Here is a 13,110-nt window from a genome sequence, read left to right as displayed (position 1 = left end):
CTAATCAAGACACACACCTGAGAATATGCCTTCTCCACTATTCTTCAGAAATAGAGAAAAAAAATTACGATCAAGTTTAAGATTAGAAATTTTTCTAAGTAGGTGATACCAATCTCCCACTGAATTCATAAAAACAAAATATTAAGAAGCACCCATAGAATGGTGACATTTAAGCAATTTTATTTCCTGGTAAGACCTCCAAAATAAATTAATTGCAAAATGTGTCCCTGGGGAGCTAAATGAGTTGACATCTACTTTTAGACATTTCAGTTAGAAGTCAATTAACTGTTGAACGGTATCTGCTAATATATATTTATATTGGCTTCAGTGACATTCCTGTTAAGGTATACAGACAGTAGTTAAATAGCAGGGCCAACTATTCTGTTAAGGGTCTTCCTAGACAGACGAAAAAAGCCATGTATTCTTTCATTTCTCTCTAAAAGAAGAAAAATATAATTTAAAAATATATTGCATATTTTCTAAAACAATAAATTTATAGTGTTAATATTCATAGGGTCAATCAAAATGAAGCTTCTCCTTTGGGCCTGCATTGTATGTGTTGCTTTTGCAAGGAAGGTAAGTAAATGGACTTCCAAAATTGTAACAATTGTATAACCATTTGCTAATTGTTTATAGGGATTTGTGCTTATGATAAAGTTACTATAGTGTTTGTAATAAAGCAGCAGAGAGACATAGATGGACATGAGATTTGTAGTGTCAGACTTTTCAACGGAAAATTTAAAAATCAAAATAATAAAGTTGTAGTATCTGAAAATAGATAAACAGCAAGGAAAGAGAAGGTAAGTTCATAAATGTAGGAGGCTGGAGGAGGAAAAATTATAGAAAAGCAGGATCCCACGTAGATTATCTTAACAGAGTTTATCTCTTCAAATTATAGAATGCTGGATTGGGCTTCCTATGGCTGTGAAGTGCCATTGCTGGAGGTATTTATGTACAGACATTAGGGATACTTGATGGAATAGAAGTAAATGCACATCATACCTTTAGTGGAATGTTAAGTAATATAGTGTAATGCAATGGCCTTTAGTATAACATAAGTAGATGAAACTCTAATGTAAGACAAATCTGATGGCAAATTCTTAATCCTAGCCAGTGACTATGCTAAATATTATCTTTTTTTAAATGGAGAAAATAATAACACCTACACCATAACATTGTTTTAAAGATTTTATAAGGTAATTATATAAAGTGCCTAGCAGAGTACCTCAGGTATGGTAGAAACTCAACTGCTACTTGATACCATTTACTATTGATGTTATTATCATCCTGTCCAAACTTTAAACTATTATTTTTGTTCCCTAAAATTAGATAAATGAAGCTCCAATTCTTAAAATAATAAGTGATGATTTTCCTGTACTTTTTATTTTTATTCTGTAGTTCATAATCTGTGGTCAATTCACAAACCACATTGAAGCTTCATTGGAGCACAAATGGATCTATGGTCCTTCTGGTACTGTGAAGAGGTGGCAAAGACCACTCTTTTTTTTGTTGTATGTTTGTGGTGTTTTTTTTGTTTGTTTGTTTGTTTGTTTGTTTGTTTTTGAGACGGAGTCTCGCTCTGTAGCCAGGCTGGAGTGCAGTGGCGCGACCTGGGCGCACTGCAAGCTCCGCCTCTCGGGTTCACGCCATTCTCCTGCCTCACTCAGCCTACCCAGTAGCTGGGACTACAGGCGCCCGCCACCACGCCCGGCTAATTTTTTGTATTTTTAGTAGAGACGAGGTTTCACCGTGTTAGCCAGGATGGTTTCGATCTCCTGACCTCGTGATCCGCCCCCTCGGCCTCCCAAAGTGCTGGGATTACAGGCGTGAGCCATTGCGCCCGTCGCAAAGGCCACACTTTAACACACAGATGCACACACACACACACACACACACACCAGACAAAACCTGGCAGGTAAAAAGTGAATAGCAAAATCAGATATATGAATGAGAGCTGAATGATCTTTCAGATGATAAAGATTTATGTACATGTTGAATATTACAAACCAAAATCCATCCAGCCAAAGTAAAACTCCCTGAAGAAATTGTTTAGGTCAAAACCATGTAATGATAATGACGATGATAAAAAAAAATTCATATTAGTTACTCAAATTTCAAAAAAATTAACCATAAGTATTATTAAGCTTTGCAAATTTTTCAGCAATATGGAAATGTAGGTACAGATGTTTTCAAATACATAACCACATTAAAATATATTTTTCTTTATTTTAGAGACAGTTCCCCTTCATTGGTGAGGTAAAACTTTTTTTCTTTACACGCAAGTATATTTGTTTTTATCTTAAAATATATTTTACATTTTAAAACTCTCTGATTTCTTTACAGTGAAATTTAGTGCCTGCTATTGCTTTTAAAATAATAGTGCTATTAAACTCTTCCGATTTGATAGAAAATATTTACGGAATATGTTTGTGTTCAACATATTTAGCAAAAGGTCTTCAGTCTTTTTAATGAGCAAAAGCATTAAGTGCACTCCCTTTGCAGCTTAAGAAAATTTTTGCTATGCCAAGGTTTTCCCCTCATGCCTCTATAATACATTGTCAGTATGTCCTAAGTTCATTTGAACAAACTTAGTGATGAATCTGGAGATGCTCTGTCTGCATGAAGGGTTAGAGCAAGAGAAAGCATGAAGTAGTGGGCCGGCCATATATTCAGGTGTGTGTCTTCAAGCTAGGAACCACTAGCAGGAGGAGTGTGTCCCAGTGAGTTAGATGATTTCTGTGTAGCAAATACCCATAAATTATCTCTATGAGACCAAAGCACATACTGGTTAACTGACGCTAGATGTTTTTTTCAGTTCCTTGTTACTTGTGCCTCAATTTCTGGTAACAGAAGAGTACTAAGAAAATTACACTTACACCTATCCACCAGTATGCCATAAATCAACATGACACTCTAGCAAAGAAAGCCCAAGAGACATAATCTGTGATGTGCACACTTTTGACCAACAATGATCAGACATATAACGAAGGAGTAGAAATCTTTTGGAAATAATGTTTTAAAATAGAAATATTATTAGGTATTATTTTGATTTTTTTGCATCATTTTACTTATTTTTTTATTATACTTTAACTTTTAGGGTACATGTGCACAACGTGCAGGTTTGTTACATATGTATACATGTGCCATGTTGGTGTGCTGCACCCATTAACTCGTCTAATGAGTTAATATTTAAGTCCTCAGATTCTAGGGCTCTATGATCCACAATGCAAATAATTGATATTTGCCTCTATGAACACCTGGGGACATATATTACTTATGTATATATGTCATACCTCAGGGGGCTCTGGCAATATGACTCGTGAGAAAAATTTAACTCAGTAATTCAGGAAACTTACCTAAATTGGAAAAAAAATTAAATGTTAATTAAGAAGCTTGACTGGCTGGGGAATGTAGCACCCCAGACACAAGAAGAAAGAAACCTTGTCTGTTTTCCAGTATGTAGGATCCCCTAGCACAGAGATGGCACAGAGAAGGTACTCATTTTATACTTTTAAAAATAAATCACAGAACTTCTATCAAGAAAAACCTTAAAATATCTCAAAGACCCTGAGGGACAATCTACATTTATTGAGAAACTTCTCAGTATTGTATATTATTATATATAATAATAATATTATATACAATAACATTAACATCTACATCCAGTCTGCTCACCGTCTTGTTTATTTATTTTTATTTATATATATTTTTTGAGACAGAGTCTCACTCTGTTGCCAGGCTGGAGTGCAGTGGCCTGATCTCAGCTCACTGCAACCTCTGCCTTCCGGGTTCAAGCAATTCTCCTGCTTCTGCCTCCCGAGTAGCTGGGACTACAGGCGCCCGCCACCACGCCCAGCCAATTTTTTTGTATTTTTAGTAGAGTTGGAGTTTCACCATGTTGACCAGGACGGTCTCGATCTCTTGACCTCGTGATCCGCCCTCTTCGGCCTCCCAATCTGCTCACCCTCTTAATGAAAATTTGAGATGCACAGTGTTAAAGGAAGGGAAGCATTGACAAAGAAAGGTAGGAAGTTGAGAAAGATAATTCTGGAATATGGGACACCTGGAAGAGGAATAATGAAGCAGAGGCTTCAGTGGACACTTTAGAGACCCAGAGAGTGCTGAGCGCAGTGGGAAAGACAATGGAGGGTGCAGAGAAGAAGGCCCAGAGCTACTAATCTCATAATCCTGTATCAATCCTAAAAGTGCGAGTGCTTTCCTTCTATCTTTGTCCTGGCCTAGGTTAGCATATTCTGTGGACTATAACACTCTTATTTGCTTAAACACAAAATATTTCCTCCTCAGTTGGAGTTTATTCAATTTTCTTAAGAGATTATTACTTCTTACTTCAAAAATATGGAAGTACACTAGACTTAAGAAAGATAAGACATTGGAATTCTTTCAAAATATCATTACTTATCATATATCATCACAGTTGTACCATAAGTAATATACAGACAGGACAAATACAAACAATCAACTTCGACTTCTTTGTTTCTCCTTTAGGATGACAATGACGATGGTCACCCACTTCATCCATCTCTGAATATTCCTTATGGCATACGGAATTTACCACCTCCTCTTTATTATCCCCCAGTGAATACAGTCCCCAGTTACCCTGGGAATACTTACACTGACAGAGGGTTACCTTCGTATCCCTGGATTCTAACTGCTCCTGGATTCCCCTATGTCTATCACATCCGTGGTTTTCCCTTAGCTACTCAGTTGAATGTTCCTCCTCTCCCTCCTAGGGGTTTCCTGTTTGTCCCTCCTTCAAGGTTTTTTTCAGCAGCTGCAGCACCCGCTGCCCCACCTATTGCAGCTGAGCCTGCTGCAGCTGCACCTCCTACAGCCACACCTGTAGCAGCTGAGCCTGCTGCAGGGGCCCCTGTTGCAGCTGAGCCTGCTGCAGAGGCACCTGTTGGAGCTGAGCCTGCTGCAGAGGCACCTGTTGCAGCTGAGCCTGCTGCAGAGGCCCCTGTTGGAGTGGAGCCAGCTGCAGAGGAACCTTCACCAGCTGAGCCTGCTACAGCCAAGCCTGCTGCCCCAGAACCTCACCCTTCTCCCTCTCTTGAACAGGTAGGTTGTTTATATCTTACCACTATAATGTATGAGAAATGAGATTTGTAGAAGGGGAAAAAAAACCACTCCCCAAGCAAATCTATATCAACTTAAATATTTTGAACAGCTTTATTCAGATACAATTGACATACCACAAACTACACATATTGAAAGTGTATACTTAGATATGTTTTGACATATGTATACACTCATGAAAAGAGTTACCAGGATGGGGAATGTGTCTACTACACTCAAAAGTTTCCTCCTGTTCCTCTGTAATCCCACATTCCCCATCCTCCCATCCCTGGGCTGTTTTTTTGTCACTACAAATTGGTTTGCATTTTCTAGAATTTTATGTAAGTGGAATATTATTGTATGTACTCTTGTGTCAGACATCATTCACTTTTAGAGATTTATCCATGAAGCTGTATTTACTAATAGTTTGGTTCTTTGCAGATTATTATTTTATTATACAGATATGCCGTAATTCATTTACCCATTCATCTGTTGAACAGATTTTAGCTTCCAAACTGGATGCATTTATTTACTTATTGCATGCTTTAATGGCTTAAGCATCCAGTACAATGTCAAATAAAAGTGATTAGATGGACATCCCTGCTCAGTTCCTAATATTAGGGGAAAGCATTAAGTTTTTTAACATATCTTTACACACACACATGCACATGTATATGTACCTACATACCCTCCTCCTCCTGGGGCCATGTATACACTGTACCCACATATTATTATATCTATAACGTACACAACGTGTACATAATGTGTATGTGTAGTACACACAGATATGTGTGTATGGACATACATGTTCATGAGCTTTATTCTGGAATGCTATTAGGTTAGTATGCTTTTACACTTTATTAAACAGGAACAGATAAGTGTTTTTATCCAAGGCTAATTTTTCCTTTATTGAGATCAAACTATTCTGAGTGCTCAAACTTATGTCCTGTGAATTTTGTGGTTTTTCACTCTGGCTGGTGGGAACAAGAACTTTTTCCTGCCCTAGTACCAATTGTGAGTACCAATTGTTGTTCTATTCTGTCCTTTCAGGTAGTTCTCTACCTGACCTCAGGTAGTATCTTCATATAATTAATCAATACTCAGTTGAAATGTGAGCATAACCTCTTTTTTTAAAAAAATTCATCTTTTATTTTAGATACAGGGGTTACATGGGGTACATATGCAGATTTGTAACATGGGGATATGGTGTGATGCTGAGGTTTAGAGAATGGATCCCTTCTCCCTGGTAGTGAGCATACTACCCAAGAGGTAGTTTTATAACCCAGCCCTAACTACCACCTTCTAGTAGGCCACAGTGTCCCTTATTCCTATATTTATGTACATGTGTGCTCAATGCTTAGCTCCCATTTATACGTGAGAACACAGATATCTAGATCTTTGTATCTACATCTTTGCAGCCTGTTTTCCCATCAGGTACTCTGCCTGTAAACGTCAGCTATCTTGACCTTCCTGGAGTCCCAGCTCCATCTACTTAACTCAGAGAATCTTCTGGGACTTTCTTTCTCTCTCTCTCTCTCTCTCTGTGTGTGTGTGTGTGTGTGTGTGTGTTTTCCCTTGCACCAAGCCATGGAAACTCACTCCAGGCAGTATGCTAGGACAATCATAGAGACCACCTACCTTGCTTCCTGTCTCTTAGTGATCACTATTTTACACAGCCTGATATTTAGATCTTGAAAAATTGTTCCTTCTCATTTTTCTTCTCATGTTTGCACATTATTTTTGTTTTGAGCAAGGGAGTAAATGCAGTTTCTATTATTCATCTTGAACTTTAGCTTTAGCGAAGTTTACTAAACTTTTAGAAAAACAATTGTTTTCAGACAAAAAAAAATTTAAGAAGCAGCTAGTCCCTAAATTTTAGTAGATATGACCCAAGGAATTAGGCTATTTTACCAAAGGGAAACCATGATTCTGAACTACATAGAAGATACTCTGAACCCTGGCAAGAGGCTAAAAACTAATGGAAGTTTAAATCCACCAATGAATTATTTATGCAGCACATTGCCACCACTTGGAAAGCTCTAGTAGTTGTTACCTAGAAGGAGATAAGAACTCTTTTTCTTTTAAGATATTCACCAAGGGGTTACATTCAATGGTGTTTGCAGCTTCTCTAGAGAGGTATGATGAGCCAGGCTTGTTCTCCAATGCTTCACACATTAAATATGTTCATTCAGTAGATTTGACACAAGCACTTTCCATCTGCCGGGGTATTATTAACACTGTATATATATATATATATATATATATATATATATATATATATTATACCCGTAGCTCATGGTTCACATGACAGTAGAAGGAAATGATAGAAAGTGAAGATAAAAAGAAATAGAACCTGATAAGAAGGGACCTTGAAAACACTGCTCAATACCTTGGACTTCATCCTGTAGCCAAAGCAATTTATTAGGGACCTTCACTGAGAGGAGTGATTCAACCAGTTCTCTGTTTCAGAAAGCTAAATCTAGTAGCAGTATAGAATACTTTAAACATGTTAAGAAGAGATCAGCAAAACACAACTTCTCAGAGAAGAAAGATTATTTAGAAAAGATAGGCCCAATACTATGAAATAAAGTACATTTGATTGTTTATGAAAAGATTTTTTTTTAATGTTTTCTAGGCAAATCAGTGAAATTCTCTAGAAGAGTACCATGGGTTCATTTCTGTAAGTCATATGTGATAATATAATTTAGAAATTATAGATAAAGAGGTTAAATCTCATAATCTGAAGCTACCTTGGAATGTATTATATTTTTTACTACATGAAAATGAGAAAGTGGAGCTTAGAGAAGCACTGGTAGTTTGTGCCTCAGAACCTTTCAAACTATTAACTCATGTCATGTGTAAGGAACTCAGGCTACTTTTGAACAAATAGCGAGTTCCTCCTTAAATTGATCCAAATTGATTATGACTTGAAGATTTTAAATTAACAGTAGTTAATATAGGTAAAAACCTTTAACGTGGGAAAAGAGGGTTGGACTATACATAGAAAGAGGCATTGTTTAAGTTCTCACAGATTATTCTGTATGCTACCCCTTCAGCCACCACCCTACCCCATATTAAGAACTACTGTTTTAGAAAACAAACAATTTAGACCTGAAGTCTCCCTGTCCCTACATTGTACCACCCAAAGGCACAAACAAACAGCTCAACTGGACTCACTGTGTCTTAGTCATCTGATCAGGGGATAAGCAAGAAACTTGGCCGTCTTAATTTCAGGTTCTTCTCCTTCATCCCTTCTCAAAGATGTTCCAATTTTAATGTTTACCAGACAGGTAAATGACAAGGCTTTGACTGTCAGCCAAATCAAAGTTATTTCTGAGGTGACATCACTAGCTAAAGTAGAATTGAAAAGCAAATGTGATGGTATTTATTATTGTTGGTGATACCTCTTTACAGCAGCCATTGCCAAAGAAACTAAAAGATATCCATTTTTAGTTAAACCTTGACTATTGCTATATTCTTTGGTTTTCATTTATTTTACTTTTATGTTAAATGAACAATTGGCTAGTGAATTAGTTCAAGATATTAGATACACATAATAGTTTCATATATTCTGTAGTCATTTGTATTTAGTATTTTGCCAAATAGCATGAATTTGTAGATAACCATTCATTATAGTCTTTTTGAAATAACATTAAAATCATAAATCAAGAAAAATAATTTTGCTTTAAGTGTGAGTCATTTGGTCATTTTATTATACTAAACCAATGTTATTTTCTTCTTTCAGATACTGATGCAGAAATAAGTGAAATCTACAAAAGTTTTCTTTCTTTTCCAAAGACTATTTCATTCTGTTGTATTCAGAGTATTCATCTCACTACATTGATTTGTTTATGGTAGTTTTTCCTTGGACTTAATTTATATTGAAAAAACATTGATAATTAAATAAATAAAATAGATAATTTAGACCAATGGTGATAAGGTCTGGATGAAAACTACACTATGGAGGACTGAAATGGCAATCATTCAGCCTAGCCTGGAGTCTGATTATACAGCTACTATAGGATGATGTTAGTATTGGTTTTGAGTGCAATAAGTTTTTTCCTAAACAAACATATTTTGTAGTCAATGAACTTTTTGTCACAAAACAGTAAAACATCTGTGTTTAACCTATGGTAAACAACATGTTAATGAACTATGCTATCCATGACTTAATGGACAGTTCAAATGTGACAACTACAGTTTTTCATTTCTCTTTTATGCCAGCACACAATCAATTCATCACCAATTGTCATTTGATTTACTTCAAAAAATATACCCCCAAATCCTAATACTTCTAACCTTCTCCACTGCATCTAGCCAACTCTAGCTATTGTTGTCCCTAACAGAAATGGAGGAATAGCCTCTTTTTTTTTTTTTTTTTTTGACACGAAGTCTCACACTGTTGCACAGCTGGAGTGCAATGGTGCCAACTCAGCTCACTGCAACTTCCACCTCCCGGGTTCAAGTGATTTTCCTGCCTCAGCCTCCTGAGTAGCCGGGATTACAGGTGTGTGCCACCATGCCTGGCTAAATTTTTGTAATTTAGTAGAGACAGGGGTTCACTATGTTGGCCAGGATGGTCTTGATCTCCTGACCTCATGATCTGTCCGCCTCGGCCTCCCAAAGTGCTGGGAATACAGGCGTGAGCCAACGTGCCCTGCCAGAATAGCCTATTAACCAGTCTACCTGCTTCCACTTTTCCTCCACCCTGATCACATACACACATGCATTATCCACTGAGCAGTCACAATCAGATGTTAAATCAAACATTATTCAGATAAGATCTCTGCAAAGCCTCTGATACTTTCTCTTTTAACATGGAATATATTCTAAACACCTCTCCAAGGACACAAGACTTACCTTGTCTAACTAATGACTTTTCTAACTTCATTCCCTATCATTCTCCATGTTGCCCCATGCTCCTCGTGCAGCAGCTTTTTTTTTTCCTTTTTCAAATATCTTGGTTTTGATCTTATCCAAGAACCTTTGCCCTGATGTATGAATGACTAACTGCTTTTCTACTTTGGGGGTCTCATATAGAAATCCTGCTTCAGAATAGTCTTCCTGAACACTCTATCTAAATAAATCCCTCTTCTGCAACCCAGTGCTTTTTGTTCTATTACTGACTTCTTTTCCTTGTAAAAGTTACTATTACTGCTTTTTACCTTTTTATTTATTTGTGTATTGTCTTTGTTGTTGCCTTCATCTTATCTCCACAAAAATATATGCTCCATAAAAACAGGCATTTCTGTGTCTTATTCAGCACTTTATCAGGGCCTATAACAATGCCTGGGACATATTAAGTGACCAGTGAATATTTTTGGAAGGAAAGAAAAGAAGAAAGAATGAAGTAACAAATGAAGAATGAAGGAAGAAAAAATTTTTACAAACATTCAACATATTTTTATTTTGAAATAATTTTGTATTTTTCCCTATATCCTACATTGGATCAGAATATTACTGTTATGTATAGCCATGAGGACATGGTCTCAGAAAATGAGAAATTTTCTTAGACAGTAAAATTGTTAACTTGAGATGTTTGCTTCCATCTTCTAGAGCCAAGTAGGATCTAACTTTAATTTGACTTAGCCAATAATCTGAAACTATTATAGTATCTGTCTTTCACAGATACATGCAATATTCACCTCTAAATATTTAATGATAAATTTGTAATCATACATGATAGTCAATTTTAATGATTATGTTGTCAAAATTCAGGCTTTTTGTATGAATTGAAGACTTTAAAGAAGAATTTGTAAATATGACTGTATAAGAAACAACAGAAAGATGAAGATGAACCAAAATATAAATATCAAGAGGCTACAAAGTCTTAGCAAATTATAATTGCTAATGGGACATTATGTGGTGTTTAGTATCACATTTAGAACGTAGTCATTTGTTAAGTTTTTCATGGGGTAAAAGAAAGAATTTATTCCAAGAAAATTTTGGAATTTTAAAAATAAACATGACATCTTATCATGAGAAACATTTACAGTTCTTGCTTTTACTACAAGATACTGTGAAATGTTCTGCTGTGTCAGTTGTGAAAGTATGAAATTTAAGTCTATCACTACAACAATATTTTGTTTTTAGTGTTCATTTTTTTCCTCCTGACTACATTGAGATGAGTTAGATTGAGTGAAAGGTAAACACTAACATTTGAATTGAGGTAATTTCCATTGTGGAAAACAAACTGTTGTTAGTAATCAGGCATCAGCTCTGAGACACAGAAAAGTCATCCAAACCAGAAGATTGGGAACTTCCTCAATTACTTTGTCTTCCATTTATTACATTCAATTAATCAAAAATGTTGTTAATTATACATTTTAAAGACTATTTTTGGTAAAGTCTATGACACATTCAAAATACTACATACAAGTTTGTATTATCATAAATAATCCGAAAGAAAACATACATGTAACCACCACCATCTGGAAATTTCACACTAAATTATAAAACATTTCCATCACTGCATATATTGTTTGATGTCCCTTTATGAATCCACCTTCTTCCTTATCTGTAGAGTTAAAAACTACTTAGTGGATTAGGGTAATTCATTCTACTTTTAAAAATGATTTTTCCACCTCTAATGTATTCTGTAAAATAATATTGTTCACTTTTGCCTATTTTTGAGCTTTTTATTGAAAAGATTTTGAGTCATATCTTTTGATCAATATTAAGATACATTTGCAGAGTTTTGTATGTGTGTTTATATCCATCTTACATACTTCTTTACTGTATAGTGTTCCCTTTAGCCACTGGAAAATGATATAATGTCATTGCTTACAGAAGGTGTCTGATTCTTATTCAGTGCTACTTTCTACAGACAGGTAACTATTCTCATTTATGATTAAGAAATGTTCACACCTTCACACTGGTATCAACTGCAACAACCACTATACTTCTCCAGTGATTGCCAGATGGCCCACTATACATCCTTTCTTCTATTTCTTTCTTTTGTGGCCAGAAAGTCAGGACCTCAAAGAGGTATAAGTTTGTGTGTATAATTCCCTGGCTTTTTTCTAAAATTTTAGTATGCATTTATATGGCCCTTACAATATATAGAAGAGTTTTATGAGTTTTAAAAATGTATATAAACAAGACATATAATAAATGGTATGTCATTTTGCAACTTACTATTTTTACTCAACATTTATATTTCTGAGACTTTTCACATTTTTGAATGTATTAATAGTTTCACTTTAATTGATGTTTGCCATGAAAGATCAAATATATCACATTTTATTTGAGTAAAAAGTAAACTATATTTCCTATATTATGCTATAGAACTTATAGACTAATTTAAGTTAATTATAGGCCTTATCTCAGGCCTTTGCAAGTAGCCTGAATAAAACTTTTCATTATTTATATTATCACATGCATATATGTGTGTATGTATATATGTGTGCATGTGCATGCATAATAAAAATCTTAACCCAAAACTGAAATAAAAAATTATAAGAGAAAATACTATTTTCTACCAATACCACAATGGATAATCTTTTTTAAATGACTACATATTTCGATAAGTTACAAAATCCATATATGAGTATGACACCAATAAGAACATTTTTCTCTAACAATTTTGAATATGAATAACCATGGATTCTAATAGCAAATATTATTAAAATATTATTGAAATAACTAACTGAAGTAAGTCACTTTTTTTCCCTGTTTTTAATGGGGAGATGTTTGATGCAACTGTGATTCATTCAGTGAAGAGGCAGCACCATAACATTCTTACATTTAAATATGTTTTAATGCTTTATTTTTTTTAATTCCACGTGTGTATCCCAATTCTTAACTCTCAAAAATTATTTTATGAAAATTGGTGGAATAATTATGGTCACTATCAAAAAATTTAAGGTAATATTAAAAGTATCTTCATTAACTTTAAAATTTTTAATATAAAGTAAGAAAATAGCATCCTCCATTTCTTATTAAGCTATATCTAGAGAAAATACAATAAGTAAATTCCTGTAATTTAAGGGCTGGAATTTAAATCAGAGTGTGTAAAAGGGCAACATGAATGCT

At 35.1% G+C, this 13,110-nt stretch overlaps 1 protein-coding gene across 1 annotated transcript; it reads left to right on the top strand.

The window, feature by feature from the left end:
* Positions 1-386: 386 nt before the first annotated feature.
* On the top strand, positions 387-12,720 carry PRR27 (proline rich 27). The gene is made up of 5 exons (XM_057302244.2): positions 387-576; positions 2,233-2,256; positions 4,507-5,079; positions 7,712-7,756; positions 8,822-12,720. Exons 1-4 carry the CDS (start codon positions 526-528, stop codon positions 7,721-7,723), a joined length of 660 nt encoding a protein of 219 aa, XP_057158227.2. The 5' UTR covers positions 387-525; the 3' UTR covers positions 7,724-7,756; positions 8,822-12,720.
* Positions 12,721-13,110: the final 390 nt, after the last annotated feature.

Source organism: Pan paniscus, chromosome 3, assembly GCF_029289425.2.
Source record: "Pan paniscus chromosome 3, NHGRI_mPanPan1-v2.0_pri, whole genome shotgun sequence".
Classification (NCBI taxonomy): Eukaryota; Metazoa; Chordata; class Mammalia; order Primates; family Hominidae; genus Pan; species Pan paniscus.
This window is presented reverse-complemented; position numbering and strand designations above follow the sequence as displayed.